General features: G+C 33.7%; 2 protein-coding genes across 2 annotated transcripts in view; one reads left to right on the top strand and one right to left on the bottom strand.

Moving 5' to 3' along the window:
- The window catches only part of LOC131624345 (plastidic glucose transporter 4-like), a 72,529-nt gene that overhangs the window by 5,648 nt on the left and 43,695 nt on the right, over positions 1-23,186 (bottom strand). The window lies entirely within an intron of this gene.
- On the top strand, positions 15,785-22,370 carry LOC131624347 (uncharacterized). The gene is made up of 5 exons (XM_058895298.1): positions 15,785-16,339; positions 17,523-17,559; positions 21,047-21,283; positions 21,367-21,414; positions 21,512-22,370. The coding sequence occupies exons 1-5, from the start codon at positions 16,017-16,019 to the stop codon at positions 21,926-21,928; spliced, it is 1,062 nt and encodes a 353-aa protein (XP_058751281.1). The 5' UTR covers positions 15,785-16,016; the 3' UTR covers positions 21,929-22,370.

Genomic DNA, 23,186 nt, shown 5'->3' with positions numbered 1-23,186 from the left:
CCATTACATTTCTAAGATTGCCACTAGAATTCCCAACTCATTCTTTTTGTCTTCAACTCTAAAGTTCTGAAGGTTGAGATAGAAAACATACAAGAGATACATATTTATAATTTTTGAAACCTAATAGATCCATAACAAACCAAGAACATAACCCTTAAACAAATGAATAAAAAAACAACGAAGTCTAATACACGTGAATTAAAAAATTCAGACCTAAGCTCCAACAAACTAAAACTCTCTCCAAACATTAAACCAGTATTCCCACTTGCTCTGTCCCCAGTCTCCCGCCACATTGACTTCACACCAACCTCACTTTGTCTCGACTCCACCGACAACCTCACTCTACGCCGTTGTGTTATCTCTACAGCCAGCCTCAAGCAGGTTCAGTTTCGTTTCCAATCTTACACATCTCCTCCACCATCATTCTTCGCGTATATGCCATCTTCATCGACTTCGATGTTGATTTCTGATTTGCGCAATCTCGAAATATGATTTCTTTCACTTCATCACCTTAGGTTTTAAAGCATCATTAACAGGTTCAAGAGAAGAATGCTTAGTTGGATCTTAATCTGACTCTCAAGTTTCAAAACTAATTTTGACAACAAAAATCCAAAATTATACACCACACAGTTTGATAGAAATACTAATTTTTTTTTTCATAAAATGACAGGTGTAAATTATTTCTAGGATTGAAAATAAGTTTGTAAATTATTTTGGATCCATTTTTACCACTAGAAACAATTTTGAGGATAATGATTTGATTGATAGTAGGCTAGCCTTGATAGTATGGTTGCTTTCATGGTGAACACTAGTGTGAGTGAAATGCTCTAACCAAATTCTTGATTTTGGGTAAGTGAAAAATGCAGTCTTTACGCTGACTTTATTGATGGATTTGGAGGTTTTTTTCTTTCAATTTTTTGAGGATATAATGAGAAAGCATGTTTTCAATATTGTTTTGCAATTTGTTTTGTTACATACTTAATTTCAATTCTAACCCTTGTGACTCCTATTTCTAAAACTTCTAACATTGCCACAACAAAACTTTATCATCTTAATGTGATTTCTAACTTCAAACTCAAAATTATTTATAAAGTTTTTACATGTAGACTTGCCAATATCATGTCAAACATAATCTGACCTCACAAAAGAGGCTTTATTCACGGTACACATATTAAGGATTGCATTTACCTTTCTTGTGAAGCAATTAATATTTTGAATCAAAGATCTTCTAGGGTAACATTTCCCTTAAAATTAATATTAGGAAAGTTTTTGGTTCTATCAATTATATTTTTCTTCTAAAGCACATTTGGTTTTGTTCAGAAATTACTCAATTAGATTGATATCATTCTCAAGTCTTCTAAGTGTTTTATTTGTGACAATGGTAAGGCACATGATTTATTTTATTGCACGAGAAGGGTGGGACATGTATATCCTTTGCCACCTCTTATATTTTTCATTGTTGCGGAGGATCTGAGGATACTAATTTCAAAGTGTATGGCTCATGCAGCTTTATCTTTGATCAAATCTCTAAGAGGTACTAATGTTATGTCTCACATTATGCACGTTGATGATTTTATAATAGTTTGTAGGGGTGCCAAATAGAATGTGTATTTCCTAAAGTATATTTGCAATATATTTGGGTAAGTCATATTCAAAAGTAAGCCAAAGGTGTCCTATTTTCAATCTATCCTCACAAGATCGAAGAAAAATAAGTAGCTTATAAAGCTTCTCTTTTATTTATATTTATATTTAGACAATTTCTTTATCCACTCCTTTAGCGTGAGAACCATCTGCAAATTTCAAAATACACTTCGAAAATGTCTCTCCGAAAAAATTGAAATTTTGATTAATTCGGATATGCATCTCCAAAAACACTAAAAAAAATTAGAATTTTGATTAATTCGGATATGCATATCCGAAAAAACTGCAAGAAATGGTGAGAGGTTTTTTCGGATATGCATATTCGAAAAAATTCCAAAAAACTAAAAAATTTGGAATATTGATTAATTCAGATATTATAAAATTGATATAATTTATAAGTTATGAATAATAATAATGATAATTATATTGTTGATATTTCTATTCTAATTTCAATTATAAATTAAAAAATAAAATTCATAAAAAATTTAATTATTTTTTGATAAATTTCATATTAATTACTAAAATTATAACAAATACACAACAATTATATAAAAAATAAATACATTAATGATTATTCAACAAAAATTTAAAATAAAAAAGTTCAAGTAAGAATAGAACTATTTACTACTTTATTCATATTTTAATATAAATTTCGAATTACATAGTTTTTTAAAATAATAAATAAAAATATAAAATATAAAAATTATTTTAATAATTAATTATGATAAAAAATTATTTTTCACTTAGTTTAAAAATTACAAGAAGATTTTGTCTTTATTTAGTGAATAAATTATATATTTAATTTTATATAGTTCAAAATGTATTTATGAAATATAATAAAAATATTTTTCAATTATATAAGTTAGTAAAATAATTTTTAACTTTAAAATTGTTTTGGAAATTTTGTTTATAAAATGATTTTTTTTAACTATAAAATTTTTTTTGAAAATTAATTTATGAAATAATTTTTTTATGTATCATAAAAATTAGTAAATAAATATCTTTTATTATTATTATTATTATTAATTTTATATATAAAAATAAGGTGTTGATTTAAATATTTATTAGGCTTATATTATTATTATTATTATTATTATTATTATTATTATTATTATTATTATTATATCTTGATTATAATGATATATATTTAATAATATATTTTAATTAATACAATTGATTATACTATTAATTGTATTGATTCATCTTGATTTTAATTTTTTAATAATTATTGAGTTTTTTCGGATATGTGTATCTAAAAAATTTCTAGACCAAAAATTAAAATATTTCGGATATGCATCTCCGAAGACATCTCTTTCCTAAAAAAAGTGTCTTCGGAAGTTCATCTCCGAAGTCACATTTTTTCTAAAAAAATGTATTTTCGGATATGCACTTCCGAAATAACTCTTTTTTTAAAAAAATGTATTCGGAGATGCACTTCTAAAATATAGGAACATTTAAGAAATTTTCGTCGCGGGTTCCTATGAAGGTATAGGGTGGATAAAGAAATTGTCTTTATATTTATTTATAAGTACTGGTAGAGTCCAACGAGTGAATAGTAAAAGTATTATTCTTGGTTTACAACTTTCATATGTATTCCTAGCCAATTTATCAAAGTATTAGTACATTTCATTTATTGGTGTTTTGGGAATGTCCTAAACATCACTTGATTCAAAGAGTGCCTCTTGTTAGTCATAGATGGCATTTATGATGCTTAGATATAAGGGTGGCGATAGAGGAGCTGACTAAGGCAGTTATGCTATCTAAAATTATTCTTCTCACTTCTTTGGGTATTTATTTGTAAGGGTCAAAATTCCCTGCACCCTTTGGATTCTATAATGAGAGTGGTTTTATGTGATCTCCAAATTTGAAAGGTGGAAGGATTGCCACATCCCGAAATAAGATTCTAGATTAGAGGCCATAATTTTTTATGGAGATCAGGTAGTTATGATCTATTGGTCCTTGGTTCCTTCTTGGCCAATTTCTTATAAAATTAATTCTCACTCATACCCTTGTGGTGGAGGACTTATGAACTTGCTAAAAAAGTACAATGAGGACAATCCTTATTCTGTATGGTTGTTTGTGGTCTTAGGGTATTTGGATGTGTTTATGGCTAGCTCATGTACAGTTGCCAGAAACTCGGTATATGATCTTTTATAAGAAAATTGAAGAACCTGTTTTATTTCATGGATGATGTATCTATAGGAAGCTCATTGGACTTGGGTTAAAGAGTTGAAGAACGTGGCAAAGGGAGGATTGGTTCTCCCTTGAATCATGGGGATGAAGTTTTCCTTCATTGAATCTGTCTCTAGCCAAATACTGCTTGGGCACATAATCATCCACGCTCATTAAGTGTACGAAAAATATAAATCGGATCGGGCAACCCAAGCAAATTTAGGTGACTAGGACCGCTTAGAGCGCTTGCCTAGTAAAATTATTCTAATACGCAATCCCTAAAGCACGACGCCTTGAAAATGACAGAGTGTTTTAAACTGAGTATTTTAGGTCCTCGTAATTGGGTCGAACCCATGAAAGCTCCTCGCACAAAGCTATGGGTGAGTCTCTCGATAAGAGCTTGGAGACGTGTCTCTCACGAAGAGTTTAGGGGCGAGTCCTTTAAGAAGAGTTAGAGGAGATTCCCTCAAATAAGGCTTAGGGAAAATCCCTCAAATAGAGCTTAAGGCTTATCCCTAAAGCATAATTTAGGGGCGAGTCCCTCAAATGTCAATCTCACTAGCACACCCATTATTAAATGCCCGTAATGATATAACTTCCTAGGGAAAGTAAAACGACTGAGGAACGTGGAGAGCAACCATTGGCGTGACTAAAGAGGCCATTATCGCCCATTCTTCACAGCATACGCTTCTAGAAAAAAGGGTAGTTCAACTTCATTTTCGAGCACGTTTTCAATTGCTCATTCATCTGAACAAGTTGTTCGTCTTCTCCATATTCAGGATTCTTTGTTCGGCTGGCCCACGTTTATACACCATTTTCCTTCTCTTCATATTTTCCCTTTTCAATCATAGTGATTATTAGGGAATTAGATGAGAGCGGTAAGGTGATAGAACCATCAAACGATAAAGTGTGAGCTTATATGTATTTGTATTGTACAAAGAATATTGAGCGAGTGGATTGATCAATTGACTAAAGGCTGTTAGGAACAGGGGTGTTTAGGAGTTATGAAAGCACTTTAAACTTTGATAGCCAAAATTTGAGTGATTGTGACTCCCTTTCCCTTCTACTTTTTCAGACACCACAAATCTTTTGACGAAGTCTACTTCTTCCAAGTAATTAGGAAATGTTGATGCCTTATGTGAAGGTTTAAATTTATCCATAATCAAAGATGAGGAGGATGTCATCTTACATCATTGATCCAAGGACGAGAGACTGTGCATGGCCTCCCCTAAAGACTCAGAGGATAATTTCTTTTATATGTATACCCCCGTGATCTAAGGCTTATGGGTAATATTCCCCTTTACCTCATTCGAGTTTGAGATACTTACCACAATCAACGTCGGTCCTACTCAGATATCGCCCTTGGATAGATGTTCAGAGTCTTATTTAGTAACTTGGAGGTTTTCCCTAATGCAAGCTTGTTTTTCTCCTTCTATTGTACACAGATATGTTTTAGGTAAATTCCAAGATTGATTTGAAACAAGAATATATGTTTCGGTATTTCGTTAATGCGCATGATTCAACATGACACACGTAAAATATTGTGACACACATGATTCAATATAGCATACAAGGTAATAATTTTCTGCAACAAGTTAATTTACTTCTAAGTTCCAGTTTTTTCTAAAGTCTCAAACCTTTAAAAGTATGCATTACTGTACCAGTTAAAAGTTCATTGTATTTGGTATCATTGAAAAACTATTAAAAATAATTACAAAAATTGTTTGACATACCCGTTCAATGAAATCGAGTCCATTAGAATCAATATAAAAGGTTTTGCTGCTTGTTGATTTGTTTTAACATCGGTTGAAATTTCTTTGCCAACTCTATTACCAATCGATAGAAGCCAAATTTTGTTGCCATCTTCAATTATCGAGCCAGGAAATATATCCACTTGATTATGAGCACGGGTAACATCATTGTTTGAAACATGATAAGCCAACTTGATTGTATTGTACATTATTGCATAATCAAATAGACAAATTTTAACAACCAAAACACATCTATACCATTCTGTGAAGATACAATGCCATATATCCATTTTAAAAATAATATATAATGGAAAGAGAAAAGTCTTAAATATTGAAGAGTAATTCAATATTCAGAAGATGAGCATCAGAAGTTCTGATGTGGACTGATCTTCTGATGGTTACTCAGAAGATAGTGTTGACCAGAAGTTCTACCTGCTGGGTCCTGATAGCGTAGCTGTTTAGTTAGTAAGGGTACTTTAATATTTTGTAGTACTATACGGATTGTACCTTAAACTTGTTCACTAAGTTTAGCTTTTAGGGCTGAGGTGGCAATTTGTTTTTTTTGTATAAATAGTCTTGTAGTAGCTATCATTAATAGTAAAGAACACAAGCAGTACAATATTATTCTCTCTCATTAATCTTTGCGCCGTTATTCTCTTTGTCATCATTTTTATTCATTGTGCACCAACAATTGGTATCTAGAGCTCCGGTTCCAAACACAGGGAAACACGAGTGAACGTGAGTTTGTGTGACTGTGTGATTGATTTTGTTTCAGGGAAACAAAGTTGTGTTGAATCACATTTTTCTTGGTTGTTTGTGGGTTGGGAAACACTGTGCGAGTGTGAGTGAAATCTATTTTTTTTGCACAAGTTTAAAGATGAGTGGAAGCAACTTGAATACAAAACTTTAAGTTCTTGATGGTAAAAATTGGAATAGATGGATGATTCAAATGCGTGTATTATTTGGTGCTCAAGATGTTCTAGATCTTATCACTGGAGGATATGTTCCGGTTGCAGCGGATGCAACGGAAGAACAAAGAGAAGCGCAAAGAGAGACGAAGAAGAGAGATCAAAAGGCGTTGTTCTTCATCCATCAGTGTGTGGATGTGAATGTGTTTGAGAAGATTGTTGATTCTATGACGTCAAAGGAGGCGTGGGATATACTGGTCAGGTGTTACGGTGGTGACGTATTAGTGAAGAAGGCGAAGCTTCAATCCCTGAGAAAGCAATATGAGAATCTCAACATGAAGAACAATGAGAAAGTCTCTGAGTACATCTTTAGAGTGATTTTGATCACTAATGAGATGAAGGCTTGTGGAGAAACTCTTTCTGAACAAGTAATCATAGAGAAGATATTGAGGTCACTTACTCCTCAATTTGATTATATTGTTGTATCTATTGAACTTTCTAAAGATCTGGAAACCATGAGAATATAAGAGTTGCAAAGTAGTTTAGAAGCACAAGAGTTGCATCTGACTGAGAGAACTTCTGAGAGAGAAGTTGAGCAACATCTGAAGGCTTCTTTTGTCAAGAAGGACCAGAAGCATAGACGTGGTGATAGATTCCATAAGGAAGCCTCAACTTCTGATGAGAAGAGATATCAGAAGGGAAAGGATAAGAAGAAAGTTCAATGTTACTGTTGCAAACAGTTTGGCTATTTTGCTAGAGACTGTTTGGCAAACAAATGAAGGAGATCAGAAGAAGCAAATATAGCCAGAGGAGCTTCAGATGATGAACCTGTGCTATTAATGGCTTCAGAGTCTGACGGAAGATGTTCGTCAGAGTGGTGGTATATGGACACTGGGTGTTCAAATCACTTGATTGGAAATAAACAATGGCTGATAGACTTTGACTCTGAAAGGAGAACAAAGATCAGATGTGCTGATGACAAGTACCTTTATGCAGAAGGTACAGGAAATGTCAAAGTCAAATTGAAGAATGGAAAGACTGTTCTGATCAAGGATGTTTGGTATGTTCCTGGAATTAGAAGCAATCTGATGAGTGTAGGTCAGCTCATTGAGAAAGGTTTCTCAGTTGTTATGAAGAACAACCTCTTGAAGTTGTATGATTCCAATTAGAAGTTGATTATGCAATTTGAACAGGGAAGCAACAGAACATTCAAGGTGAATGTAGAAATAGCTGAAACAGAGTGTCTGAGTGCTGAAGGCTCAGAAGGTGATAGTAAGTTGTGGCATAAGAGGTTGGGGCATCTGAACTGTAGAAGTTTGGGACATCTAAGTTCTAAGAAGCTTGTACATGGAATTCCTAAGATTGTGAAGCCTGAGAAGTCATGTGAGGTATGTGTAATACGGTGAACTGACTTTATTTGAAATGTGCGGATAGCAAGAGTCGCCACCGACTTTTATTTTATCCAATTGGAAAGGCTAAAAGAACGGGAAAGACCTTTGAAAGATTTTGAGTCCGGGGGGTAAGTTATACAAAGGGAAGGTGTAAGGCATCCTTTGTATCCATGGTTATCCATGGGCTCTTAATTGCTTAGCTCACTTGTTTGTTTTGAAATGTTTGAAAAGGAAGTGTGAAAAGTAAAAACTTTGAAGAAGAACTTTAGCTTGTAAATAAGCGTAGTCTTTTTGAAAAGTATTTGAAAATTAGTGGGAAAAGATTTTGAATTTGAATTTGAAAAAGAGCAAGCAGTTAATAGCAACTACCCTAAGTTTAGAAATTTATTCTTTTAGTCTTTCGGGCGAAAGGGTCTATCCATACCATAAGAGGGCAGGAAGTCTTTCAATTGGATGTGGAAGGGTCATCGAAGATTATCGTTCGCCATAAGACTGTCCCTACCATAAAGAGGGCAGGTAGTCTAAGGGAAGGATATAATAGTCATTATGTTTAGGCATCATGCGAGGATACCTTAGCAATAGGGACAATCACTCTGTATAAGGCAACCTCAAGGGAGTTTCAATAACTTTGAAGGCAACATTGCTTTAGGTATCCTCGGAATCGAGGGACTTGACTATTTAGTTTACTTAGAGGCAACTGTAATAAGTGACAAAATAAGGCAACAGTATAAGACAACAAGAGGGATTACCCTAAAGGTGTGTGGGTGCAACAATCACGTGAATTCAGTTCGATTATTTATCTTGTAATTAGTTATCCTAATTCTGTTAAAGGCTTGCACTCCCTAAGATTACTAACCACGCAGTTTAAATTTGCAGAAATTAAAGGCATAAAATAAATCCTACGCTATTACAATAAACACCTGCGGGGATGGGGGAATTAAAACATAAAATAAAATAAAATAAAGAGGAATAATTAATTTAATTTATCTTGAGCCTCGATCTTCCTCGAACCTTCGATCTCCTGAAAATTAAAAGAAAAATAATAGGGAGGTGAGTGTATGTGGAATTCCTTGACATTGAAAATGAACCTTAATTTAACCTACAAGGTAAAAATTAAAATAAAATTTAAATAAATAAGAAAAGGGTTAGAACTTAGCTTTTCGATTGCCATGGCGCGTAGTCGGAAGATCCTTGATTAACCCTGAAAATTGGGCATAAAGAAGAAAAAATGCGTTAGTGCATTAAAATTCCCAACAATTATAACGTGGCAGATTAAAAATTAAATCAGAGATCGAGGCAAAAAGGGTAAGGCAAAAACAAACCCTGAAAGGGCCAAAAGTTAACCAAGGTTAACGGGCAACACCTACCAACAAACCTAAGGCTATCATGATTTATAAATGCCTCGAGGTTAACAAATATTTAAAATTAATTGATAAAAAGTATATATAAAAATAATAATTTTTCTTGTAAAAAAATAATTACTTTTAATGTTTATGAGAAAAATCAAGTGTTTCGATTAAAAAAAATAAATTATAAAACTATTAAAAAAAATTATAAAACTATTATTTATATGAATAATTTATTAGATAAGTGAAATAAATAAATAATAAAAGAACTCTAATAAAAGAGAAAAAGAACTAAAAGAACAATTAAGTAAAAAACTTAGCTCTGTGATCCAGTATGGAGAAGCTCTGAGAAGTCTTTGGTGCACCTGCAGGCTATAGGCGCTAGATCCTGGATGCTGATGATCAGACGGTTGATGATGAGAAGGTGTATTGTGGTCTTGAGTGGAACACTGCATGGAATCTATAGAAACACAATTATAAAAAAAAGAAAGTGTTTCCCCAGGGATTGAACCAGAGACATCATGGTCGCGTCTCCTCCTTTCCAGCCAATGGTACTACACGCTTGAGCTGTACGTGGAGTCAGATAAATAAAACAAATAATAAAAAGAACACTTGTTAATTGAAATTTAAAAAAATCAACGCGTGGGCCCCAGAGATTTTGAATGGACGAATCAAAACGCGACAAGCCTTGGTCAAAGGGTCCTCGCCGGAGAAACAGAGTCAAAGGCGCCGGGATCGTTTTCCGGTCGTCTTCCTCGATTTGCATCAAGCTAAAACCTGCAAAAATGCATCATTTAACAAACAGTAAAGTTCCAGGTCGACTATATGGAACCTTGCGATCACGATGGTGTCCTTGTTTTGGTCTAAAAAGCCCTGCATACGTGAAAACGAAAAACAAAAGCTTCTTGCCCTAATCATGGCAAATAACGTTCTACACGTTAGAGCTTCCAACCATCGATCCAAACCTTCTCTAAAACATCCCAGGAACTCAAGGAAACTGTTAGCATAGATTAAAACACACTAAATAATGAGATACGAAAATTTGAAAAAATGCATGAATATGGTGATTATGATGCTTGCATTCTAGGCATGATCACGTATCAAAAACTACCTGGACTTACTCTACAATGTTTCAGGAGTGGAATGGGATGATTATTAGGCCTGGAAAGCTGTTTCAATGAGCCACACAAATTTTCACTTTCTCTTTATTTTTTTTCCACTTGGAACCCTGGTTTTGTTTCCAATTTTTCGTCCCCCATGCTGTGTAAGGTGTATGGTATATATACTGAAGAGAATTAGGTCAAGTAATTTTTTAAAAAAATCTTGTCTTTGTGAGGAAAAATATTTTTTAAGAAATTTGATTGGAAATCATATGAAATATTGCTATTTTTGTTCCAATTTCCCCCCACATCAATTATATTTGATTTGCTTGTACCTCAAGGTTGGTTATTTGATTGAAAAATAAAATCATGCATCAATTTGATTTTATTTTATTTTTTCTTTGATTTAAATTGAATAAAAATCAAAAAAATAATAAAATAAAAATCCAAGCCAAGTATGAACGAAATTCTATGGTCTTCAAGATGTTTCTTGGGCTTTTATATGATCCAAAATAGATCCCCATGATTTAATTCATTATTCTTGGTATTTTCCTTAATTTATTTGCTATTTAAATGAATAAACTTCAAATAAATATGAATAAAAATTCCAAAAATAATAGAATGGTTTTATAGGTCTTTATTTGGGTCAAGATCATGTTTGAAATTCAGAACTTAGGCCCATTAGTCAAGAAACTCAAAATTGTCCAATTAGGGTTTCATGTTCTTCTTGAATTTTGCCCAACTTGTGCAAGTCATAACTCCTTCATTTTTTATTGTATGGAAGTGTACTTGAACTTTTCGGAAAGCTTAGAGTGTCCTCTAAATGATGCTTTTGGTTTCATCTCAATTAGATATTCCATTCTCGAGTTATGAGCTTTGACCCAAAAGGTGTTTTTGTTGACTTTTTTGGAGGACCTGTAATGTATTAGTCCATATCTCTCAAATGAAGCATTTTTAGACTTGGCATGTGAGAGACAAAGTTGTAGAGAATTCAATTTCCTTAAAATTGAGCTTTGAATGGAAAATTTCTGATGTTCCATGTAGGAGTTATGGCTGGTCAAAGTTCAATTGACTTTTCCTATGAAACCCTAATTTAGAAACTCTTGAATTTGTTGATTTCTGATCTTTTCCTGATGAATCATGATCAACCCTTGATCAAATGATGAATATAACATTAAAATGTTGATGTTGACAAAAAATCAGGAATTTTGACTGTACTTTGACCATAGTTTGACTTTTAGGTCACCTAGTCGATTTTTGACTATTTGAGCAGTTGACTGAGCAATCCTTGGAATCATGGCTTGAAGCTTGGCATGAGGGTACTTTGAATCATATGAGAGATCATGGAATCCACTTGAGGTATCAGAAGTTCAAATTCCTTGATTAAATCTAAAACCCTAATTTGAAGGTTGTTGTTTAGGAGAGTGTATAGTCAGTCAAGTCTTGAGCTTCTGACATTCGAATGAGCTTGAGTATAAAAATATAGTGGGGAAATTTTGGGGTATGACAGTATGCATGAAAGACAAATAACCCAGATTGCCATTTGTATTAGAAGTTGCTCCAAGAGCAAAGCATGCTCTGGGAGTATTGCACTCTGATGTGTGTGGACCATTTCCAGAAACTTCACTTGGAGGAAATAGATATTTTGTGTCTTTTGTGGATGAGTTCACAAGAATGACGTGGGTAACACTTATCAAGTTTAAGACTGAGGTGTTCACAGAATTCCAGAAGTTCAAGGTGAAGGCTGAGAAGCAGAGTGGTCAGAAGATAAAGATTCTCAGAACGGATGGTGGAGGTGAGTATAACTCCACAGAATTCCAGAAGTTCTGTGATGATAATAGAATTGAGCATGAGGTTATTGCTTCTTATACTCCACAACACAATGGTCTGGCTGAACGTAGAAACCGTACTTTGCTTAATATGACGAGAAGTATGCTAAAAGAGAAGAAACTTCCTCATGATCTCTGGGGAGAAGCTGTTGCTACTGCAACATATGTGCTCAACAGGTGTCCAACGAAGAGGCTGAAGGAAATTGTTCCTTTAGAGAAGTGGACTAAAGAGAAGCAAAGTGTTAGTTATCTGAAGGTTTTTGGTTCTGTGTGTTACAAACACGTTCCAGTACAAGTGCATACAAGCTCTATTGTCCAGAGACTAACAAAGTTGAAGTCAACAGAGACGTCATTGTGAAGGAATCAGAATGTTGGGATTGGAGAGAGTCTCAACCAACTTCTGATGTAGAGATAACTTTTGAAGAAGAGTTAGAGTCAGAAGATGAAGAATCTTCTGAAGATGAGTCAGATGGTGAATCTGATTCTGATCCAGATTCTGATGATGATCCAAATTCTGGTGGTAGTCATGATTCTGGAAGGGAAAACTCTGAAGATGAAGAGTCTGGAGGACAAGCTTCTGGAAACGATCATGAAGGTGGTGACTCTGGAGATGGTGACTCTTGAGTAGCTGACTCTTAAGTAGCTCAAAGGCCACAAAGAGTCAAAACTATACCTATAAGGTTTGCAGATTATGACATGTTGCAAGACACAGAAGTTGACTCAGAAGGAGATGTCATTCAGTGTTCCATGTTAGTAGATTCTGAACCTGTGAGTATTGAAGAGGTGCTCAAGAAGAAAGTCTGGCTGAATGCCATGAAAGAAGAACTTGAGGCTATAGAAAGAAACAAGACTTGGAAGCTGACAGAACTTCCAAAGAAGAAGAAAACCATCAGCGTCAGATGGGTTTTCAAGGTTAAGCTGAAGCCAGATGGATCAGTTGGTAAACACAAAGCGAGGCTAGTGGCAAGAGGTTTTCTTCAGAAACCTGGGCTAGATTACTTTGAGGTGTTTGCTCCTGTAGCTAGACATGAAACAATCAGACTGGTGATTGCGTTAGCTGCAAACAGAGGTTGGTCCTTGATGCATCTGGATGTAAAGTCTGCATTTCTGAACGGTCCATTACAAGAGGAGGTATACGTGTCACAACCCCCTGGCTTTGTAAAAAAAATAAGGAAGGGATGGTGTACAAATTACACAAAGCTCTGTATGGATTAAAGCAAGCACCCAAAGCTTGGAATTTGAAAATTGATTCATTTTCCAAGAAGCAAGGGTTTCAGAAGTGTGAGATGGAATATGGAGTCTATGTACAACATTCTGGAAGCAATATGATTCTGTTGAGTCTTTATGTTGATGACATATTGCTTACAGGGAGTTGTCCAGAAGATCTGATGAAGTTCAAGAAGGTGCTGATGAATGAGTTTGAGATTACAGACCTTGGAAAAATATCATATTTTCTAGGGATGGAGATTCTGTACTCAGAAGATGGTATCATTCTGCATCAACTGAAGTATGAATTGGAACTTTTGAAGAAATTCAAGCTGGAGAATTGCAAAGCTGCTGTTACACCGTCAGAAACAAATCAGAAGTTGGACTCTGACTCTGAAGGTGAAGATATTGATGCTACGATCTTCAAATAGCTGGTTGGTTCTCTAAGGTATTTGTGTAATACCAGGCCTGATATATGCTATGCAGTTGGATTGGTTAGTAGGTTCATGAGTAAACCTAAGTGGTCCCATTACCAAGCTGCTGTCAGAATCTTGAGATATGTCAAGGGAACTCTGAAGTTTGGTATATTGTTTCCTTTTGGGAGAAAGGAAGAATCAGAGTTATTGAGTTACTCTGACTCTGATTGGCGTGGAGACAGAGTTGATAGAAGGAGTACCTCTGGATACTTGTTTATGTTTCTGGGAGGCCCTATTTCTTGGAGTTCCAAGAAGCAAGCTGTTGTTGCTCTATCAACCTGTGAAGCTGAGTACATTGCAGGTGCTGTAGCTGCATGTCAAGCTGTGTGGCTTCTGAATCTATTACAAGATCTGAAGATTAAAGTGAAGAAGCCTCTGAAGCTGATGATTGATAACAAGTCTGCAATCAATCTTGCCAAGAATCCTGTGTTACACTGAAAAAGCAAGCATATTGAGACCAAGTATCATTTCTTGAGAAGTCAAGTTCAGAATGGAACATTAGAGGTTGTGCACTGTAGCACCCAGAAGCAGATGGCAGATGTTCTGACGAAGGCAATCAAGACGGATCAATTTCTGCTCCTAAGGGATGGAATTGGCGTTGTCAGCTTTGATTGAAGAATATGAATTAAGGGATGATATTGAAGAGTAATTCAATATTCAGAAGATGAGCATCAGAAGTTCTGATGTGGACTGATCTTCTGATGGTTACTCAGAAGATAGTGTTGACCAAAAGTTCTACCTTCTGGGTCCTGATAGCGTAGCTGTTTAGTTAGTAAGGGTACTTTAGTATTTTGTAGTACTGTACGGATTGTACCTTAAACTTGTTCACTAAGTTTAGCTTTTAGGGCTGAGGTGGCAATTTGTTTTTTGTATAAATAGTCTTGTAGTAGCTATCATTAATAGTAGAGAACACAAGCAGTACAATATTATTCTCTCTCATTAATCTTTGCGCCGTTATTCTCTTTGTCATCATTTTTATTCATTGTGCACCAACATTAAATCATATTGATATTATTAAACAATGGTTATATTTGAAAACGTAAGAATTTATTGATTTGTGAAACATGGCGATTTGTGATCCGACCTTTTATTTCTCATTGAAATTGATCAAAATATTTTTAGAAGCTCAAGAGAGATGAAGTAAAAATTTAAAATAACTAATATATATTTTAATGATAAATTTATACCCATATTATGATAAAATCATATCAATTAAATCTACATAAAATTAATTTAAAAATTAAAATATATGATTTTCACAAATTCATCAATGGTAAATAATTATTTTAAATTATATTTGCAAAATTAGTTCAACTAAACTTCAATTTGATTCACATGACTTTCTATTTTTAAATTATTATTTATAAATCAGATTAGACCGTCCATTAAAATGAAAAAAAAATTGATTGAATTATTTTAAAAATTTTAAAAGACAAATTTTAATTTTTAATATGATGATCTATATCTGTTTGGTCAAAGAGTAGAAAATCTATTTAATACAAATGTTTTTATCTAAATTATATTATAAGTATTTTGTTTTTCTTTTTAGAGATTAATTGGTGTAAAAATATTTATACTATGAATACGTCACAATCATTGGAAAATAATAAAAAAAATTCAAACAGATATAAGAATTTAATGTTTATGATGATTCTGTATACATTATTTTTTCAGAATCAATATATATATATATATATATATATATATATATATATATATATATATATATCAAATAAAATCTTTCTTTTATTTAAAAATCAAATTTATATCCTTATTTTTCTATTTTTTTCTTAAGTAAATCTTTAACTTTGAAAAAAAATATACACTAGAATTTACCAATAATATAATAAAAAACCCACATATCTAAATTATTATCATTTCTTCCATCTCATCATCACATAATAAAAAATCAATAATTAAATTTATTAAATTTATAAAAATAAAGCAAGAAGCAAAAGTCGACAAATACAACACATAATTGAATAGTCTCTTTCTTCTTCTTTTCCTTCTTCTTCTTCTTTCTTTCTCTTTTCTCTTTCAAATTGAATTTAAAAAAAAACTTTGAATTATTACAGCAGCACAAACAAAAACTCCACGCGCCGCTCTTTCTTTCATTCCAAATCTGAAATCTCACCGCCGCCACCGCCGCCACCGCCGTCACCGTCGTCACCGCCGTCTTTATGAATCAAAGCAACCATGGGCGGAGTAACGTCCTCGATTGCTGCTAAGTTCGCTTTCTTCCCGCCGCAACCACCGTCGTACACAATTACCGTTTCTGAAACTTCCACTGGAAATGATTCTCCGGCGACGAAGCTCTCGATTCCGGAGGTTCCGATGAAGGAGAACGTGGATATAGTGAAGCTTAAGACAAGGAGAGGAAACGAAATCGCGGCGGTGTATGTTAAGTACCATAGACCTACATGCACCATGCTTTACTCTCATGGAAATGCCGCGGATTTAGGTCAAATGTTTGAACTCTTTGTTGAATTGAGTAATCGACTTCGCCTTAATGTCATGGGGTACTTTCCTTTTTCCTTTTCCTATTTTTAACTTTTTGATTTCTTATGCTGTGCTATTTGAGATTTTTATGGTTTTTTTTTTTTAGCTATATGATGGTTAATTATTATGATTAAAGTCAAATATTAATTATCTCAGGATTATGATAGATGTTATTGTTTTTTTGCAATAATTGGGTGATTAACTACTATGATATTGGAATGGGAATATGCTGTTTTTGTTCATTAATTGATTTTCCTTTTTTAGTTTCATTGATTAATTAATTAATGTATTAAAGAGAATAGAGATTTGATGAAAGTTAATATTGTGTGATTAGGAGATTATGGATTTGGTATCTTTTTAAGATAAGATTGCTTATAGTAGATCTGCAATGGATGCAACCCTTCTTTTGGATCTTTCTAAAGTGAAGATGGTGTTTTTTGTTGTTGTTTTTGATTGATTCTCTTTGTTTTTTTAATCAAAATACTTTTTGCTTGAATTTGGTAAAGATGCTTTTTGTGGTGGTTTTGAACTTGTGATCATGGAGTAAATGCTTTAAGGTAGGTTTCAATCATTTCTAGGTAAATTATAGTTTCCTAATATTAATGATGGTATCGGTGTTAAAAGAGGAAAGGATCTAACTTTTTATTGAAGATGTCTGCTACAGTGATACCAAATTTGATTTCCTAAGATACATCACATCATACACATGATTCATTCTTTTCCTGTTTAGATGAATTATAGCATAATAATTTTTTTATAGAAAAGATTGAGTGAATAAATGCTTACATGTTGTTATCTATCTTCCTGCAACTATTTTTGAAGCAGTACCTGATGATGAGTGAATCAAGCTTCTGCGTTATATTGTCTATATAGATCGACTATGTTTTATGCTCGAGCGAACATGGTGTGATGGATTTTTTTTTTTTTTTTGCTTAATATTGTTGTACCATTAGATTATTGCAAATTTGCAGTTCCAAGATATCAGTTTCCTTTTTTAGTTTCTTCAAAAAGATTTATGTTTAGTGACATAAAATTGTGACTGGGAGTAATAAAGTAATAAGTGTCAATCTTAAAGTAATAATGCTTTTCCTATTCTCATTTGTGTAAAATATGAAATATTCTCATGTTCTCTTTCAAAATCTTCTACTTTATATCTTTTTGTTGAATTATATTATATATTAATAACTTATTTTCTTTCTTCAGTTATGATTATTCTGGTTATGGACAGTCGACAGGGAAGGTTAGTTGTTTAACTTTTCAGCCTCTAAGTCTACATCTCTATTAATACTAAGATGTTCCTTTAGTCAAACTTCTACATTTCATGTTTAGCAAATTCATATCGGTCCAAGTTTCTTCCTACACGCATCTTATCTTTACCTGAAATAGTGTTTGCCCTTGGAAGCTGATAGAGGCCAGAAAATTATGGGGAACACTGTATTATTTATTGCAATTGGCGGAGCTTAGGGCTCTCACAATGGTGCATGAAACAGAAGACTAACCAGAGTTCCGAAAACTTTTATACCAGAGCAAAATTGCTCTTAAATCAGAGAGTATCTCTCCTAACAATCTTTCTAATTGAATTACTCATTTCCCTCCCCTTCCTTTTATAACAGAATATTCCCTACACTTTAGGGATTATCCAAACTAATTATTATTCCCTCAGCTTCCACAGCCTTCTAGAAGCTGTAAGTGTGTGAGGTGTATGACTTGGGCCCAATGGTTAAGTCATCAAATCCATTGGGCCATGGTATCAAAAGATTTAGAGGGAATTAAGCAAACTGAAAAATATGCAGGAAAAGAATACCAAGAAAGAGACTAGAAGTAATTCTTTTATTTGTTGGATTCTTCATTATTCGTTAACTACGAACAGGCTTCTTTCATTTAACTGTTGTTCGTCCTTTGACTAGTGTACTAGACTAGTCATCTAAGAAATAAAGCAAGAAGTAAAGTATCATTCCGAAGGAGGACTATGCTAAGTGCCAACAATCAAACATTATTTATTTTTGAACTTAAAATTGTAATTACTAATTTATGAATGGAGAAGGTAACAAATAATTTTTAAGTAAATTAGAAACAGATTAAATCTACAAAAATTAAGAATCTCAATATGTTAATGCAGCTAGGGTTAGAATCTCTACGGTCGTTTTCCTATGCAGTTGAACTTGAAATCAGTTCAAGTTATATCCATGTAATTGATGTATGATTTACTAGGTCCTAATACATTTAACCCCTTGACATGATCTCTTTAATTGGATAAACATTTTATGCACCAACCTCTGGAACCTGCATTATCCATGATTTCAGAGTTTTTTAATCAGGCTGCAGAACTGATCTATAGACACTTGTTCACTATGTAGCTGTTGCCAAATTTTTTGAACTTGCAACCACCTACCATAGGTGTTGAAATGCAATTGGCATAAGCCATATTGACTTCAGTGAGCAAATCCCAAATGTATTTAGTTCTGGTGAGTTAAAGATAGCCGGTAGGCAGGTTTTTTTTACCTCTATGCCAAGAATGTTATTAAGAACCCAAGTTGCTCAATTAAGACTAAAGAGATCATTTAGCTTAACAATTAGTTGCTCAATTAAGGCTGAATTAGTGCCTGTTATATGACACTCTCTCTGGTTCTAACTATAGGAGAATTTTCAGAGGATTTTTTTGGTTCCATTTATAAGAAAAAGTTACAACCTAAGGTGTATTTATTGTTTAAATTAAGTTATATTTTTACCATGATTTAAAATGTTTGTCTTTTCAATATTAGTGGGTGCAGTTAATGTCTCACAATTTATCAGTAGGGTATATTATATGTAATTAGATTCAAAAAGTATAAATTATTTCATTGGTTTTGATGTTTTGTGGTTTTGTCTCTTATGATTGGGACATGAGGGAGTGTCATCAATGTAGACTGGGATATTGGTAAGGATCCCATTTACTTGAGTGAAAAGTAAACCAAGAAAGGCTTTGGGGAGCCTGTCAAATGTCACAAGGGCCTGTTTCAGTCCATATAAAGCTTTCTGAAGCTTGTAAAATATTGATGTATCAGTGGATTCAAAGTCTGGAAGTTGCTAGCTGTGCGTATAGATAGATGTATTAGTCTATGTAGCCCATGTAGGGGGTGTTATTCACATCTAGTACTTGAACTGGCCACTGAAGAGGTATGGCGAAGCCAGTGCAAGAATGATGTGAACTGTATTAGTTTTACCATTTCTGAGAAAATCTCTTGTGAAACGAGATAGAAAAATTCTAGATTTGTAGCGCATATATACATGAGATTGGTAGACTAGGAAATATGGGGACTATCTAAAATAATATTGGAACGGGAGGGAGGTGGTTATATGGGAGAATTGAATCAGGCGTGCTGAGAAACATGAGTTCAGGTAGAGATGGAGAAGGGGAAGAAGTGGAAAGTGAAGGCAGAGAGGAAGCTGGAGAGGGATTAATATGCGATGAGATAAGAGGTAGAGCAATTGGAATATGGAAAATGCTATATTTCCCAGAAAATGTTTTAGTAATTTATCAATTATCTTCTATACATGATTTGCCCAAATTTGCAGAGTTCAAAGAACTTAAGTGCGTGTTTGGTTTTATGGTGGAGACTGGAGAGTATCAGGATTGAGTTTGCCTTGTCTTAAACAAAATTTTAGTAAAAATACAATTGTTTGGTACCTGTCAACAGAATTGATTTTCCCTCCAACCCTTAGTTTCAATTGAAGTGATTTGAAGTAAACATTTGCATTAACACGAAAACTTTTTACTAGATTATATATCCGACTTACTTTTAGATTTAAACAAACCAAACCGAAATTATTTAACTTCAAATTCAATTTTAACCAAACGTAAATTCATTCAAAATCACATTTACCAAACAATCATCTGAACACACACATACTTAAGTCATCAGCCGAAAGTGTTGCCCTGTATTTAGAATTTCTCTTGAACTCTCTCAATCAAGTTTGATCTAGTTTTTTCTAAACAAAATTGCTATGTTCTGTTTAGACATAGTTGAATGAGGTTTTTCTTCCCTTCAAAAGACCCTGTTATAATCTTGTATTCAAGATTGTGGATTACATGGCTACAAGTCATGCAAGTAATAGCAAAGCACTACTTTGCAAAGTTTTAAAAGGTTGCAATGTCCAACAATTGGTTATTAAGTTTGTTAGAACTGTAAAGAACATTCCACACGAAACTACTTTTCAGATTCAAATCAGAGCCTTTGTCAAAGGCTTGATACCCAGCTTGAAATCTCAGTATGAGACAAAAATCAAAGCAACCATTTCAAACCCTAAAAGCATTTTTGGGCCACAAATAGCTCGTTCACACGATTAGTCATTTTGAACCAGGCTTCAGTAAATAGGCTTTCTAGCTTTGTCATCCGTGAGCTGTCTTTGATTGAATCGTGCTCTAAGTCCTAGCCTTAGGCTTAGAAAGTCAATCTATCCTAATTTTGTGTTGAGGTTATGTAGTTCATCTATTTGAATTTTGTCTAGTTAATGGGCAAGTACACTTGCAGGTTGCCAATTGAATTCATAATTTTGGCTGAACATGAACCCCAAAATCGTGGAACTTGCAAGGATCTCGGTTGCATGCTAGTATATAAGCTGATGACTTTAATCTCCATCTAATAAAGAAACTATTTTTCTTTTTTTAATACTATCATGTTCTTGATGGTTCTTTCAGAGTGACATTGCTTGTATGTTGACAGTCATCCTTTTTTCTTTTGAAACAGCCATCTGAATATAATACATACGCAGATATTGAAGCTGCCTATAAATGCCTGAAGGAGCAATACGGGGTAAAAGATGAACAATTGATATTGTATGGTCAATCTGTTGGTAGTGGTCCCACACTTGATCTTGCTTCAAGGATATCAGAATTGAGAGCCGTTGTGTTGCATAGTCCAATTTTGTCAGGGCTGAGAGTACTATACCCTGTAAAACGAACATATTGGTTTGATATTTACAAGGTAGAGTTTCCTTACTGATTGTATTTCAACACGCTTCATTCAATACACCGCGACTTATGTGGTTGGTTTTTTACTTCTTTCAGAATATTGATAAAGTTGGTATGGTCAAATGCCCTGTTTTGGTTATCCATGTAAGTATCGCTCTCCCTCCCCCAAATATGTAATCTGTTATTAATCCGCTCAGAATTTCATAGATTGTAGTAATGTTTTCATTTTATCCAAGATCAGGGTACAGCAGATGAAGTTGTAGACGTGTCCCATGGAAAACAGCTGTGGGAACTTTGCAAGGTAAAGTACGAACCCTTGTGGGTAAGTGGCGGTGGACATTGTAATCTTGAGCTTTACCCCGAGTTCATTAAACACCTAAAGAAATTTGTACAGACAGTTGGAAAACCTAAAGCAACTACTGCAAATGGTTCTGAAAAGGATAATGTAGAAACTGAGAATCAAGGCAACAAAGCTAGCAAAGAATCAGAAACTGGAACTTCTAGTACTTCTGAATTGAGTACAGAAATTCCCGAAGCTTCTAGAAACAGTTTAGATAGCCGGCTTAAAAAGTCTAAAAAACCTGACAAACCAGAAAAGTCTCGAATGAGCACAGATCATGTTGATAGATTTAGGCGAAGAAAGGGGTTAGTTTGGTAGTCTCTCACATGAACTGTGTCCAGGATAACTTATCCGCTCCTATCCACTATTCCACGGATCTGACTGTCCAATAGTCGGGATTCTCTGCATTCATGCGGCTGGGATGTCGTGGATGTTTGGTCAAGATCATAACGTTCAAATTTTAAGTTGATATTTTGAATTATAAAATTAAAGTTAAACTATGTATTTTTTTTAGTTATCTTTGATCGTACGACCACTAATGTCTCCGTCTGCATGAAGAATGCGGGATCCTCTGATTGCAATGAAAGGCAAATTCTCTACCCATTAGGTAATGATGTCTGTTCTAAGGTGAATATGTTGATTGAGTTTTCTGTACTTTAAATGATTCAAAGTAACATGTGCATTTTTATGCATTTTTATGGCCTGTAAAATCAACATCTTGATGTAGTAAATGAAATCATTAATGTATTTTCTTTTGATATATTTCATGTGTTTCAGATATTGCTTTCATTTTGAGTTCAATCTTTATCTTCATTAACAGATAGAAAACATAGAGTAAGATAAAATGCAAGATTACCAGAGTAGCCTTTTGTCTCTTTTAATGTTGGAAATATTCCAAATTCTTTAAAAAAAATCTTTTTTGAAAACAAAAAGCTTATCTTCTAGGTAATGCCATTTGATACGAAGACTTTTAAGATGCACCTCTTCTCAGTCTTGATATGCATAAAGTTCAATAGACTTGATAGGATACGCATCATCATATTCTTTATATTGTAAGGCACATATAATATATAATATTAGGGAATTGTTAATCTCACTTTAACAGGTAGGAAAGTATTCTATGGAAATAAATAAATGCACTTCTGATTTTAGAAATGCATTTCTAGACGCTGTCTCATGCATACACAATTTATTTATTTGAGTCACATCTCAATTTATGACTAGATTTATTTTGAATGAATTTTTATAGTATTTCTGAAAATACATTTTTGAAACCTTCTAATATTAGGGAATTGCAGACACGTGTATTGAGTATTTACATGTGTTGGGAATATCAATCAACAATTTAAAACATTCTAATAGAGACCCGAGTACTGTGTATTGAGTATTTACATGTGTTGGGAATATCAATCAACAATTTAAAACATTCTAATAGAGATATATGAAAAGGACTATTGTTGTAATAGTGTGGTGAAATATAGGAAAAATGCTATTATTGTAATAAAGAATGTGGTGAGGTTATTTGGTTAATAATGAATAGGGTAGACTGCTTAGTTGGCAAGTTTGTTATGCCTCT

Source organism: Vicia villosa, unplaced genomic scaffold, assembly GCF_029867415.1.
Source record: "Vicia villosa cultivar HV-30 ecotype Madison, WI unplaced genomic scaffold, Vvil1.0 ctg.000114F_1_1, whole genome shotgun sequence".
In the NCBI taxonomy this organism is placed as follows: domain Eukaryota; kingdom Viridiplantae; phylum Streptophyta; class Magnoliopsida; order Fabales; family Fabaceae; genus Vicia; species Vicia villosa.
The sequence above is the reverse complement of the archived record's forward strand: the minus strand, read 5'-3'. Positions and strand labels throughout refer to the sequence as shown.

What these genes read in the sequence shown, in the direction of transcription:
- LOC131624347 (XM_058895298.1), top strand. Translation starts at nt 16,017, where the DNA reads ATGGGCGGAGTAACGTCCTCGATTGCTGCTAAGTTCGCTTTCTTCCCG. An exon ending in ATTGGTTTGATATTTACAAG is followed by an intron (nt 21,284 to 21,366) that starts GTAGAGTTTCCT and finishes TACTTCTTTCAG; the next exon opens with AATATTGATAAAGTTGGTAT. An exon ending in GCCCTGTTTTGGTTATCCAT is followed by an intron (nt 21,415 to 21,511) that starts GTAAGTATCGCT and finishes ATCCAAGATCAG; the next exon opens with GGTACAGCAGATGAAGTTGT.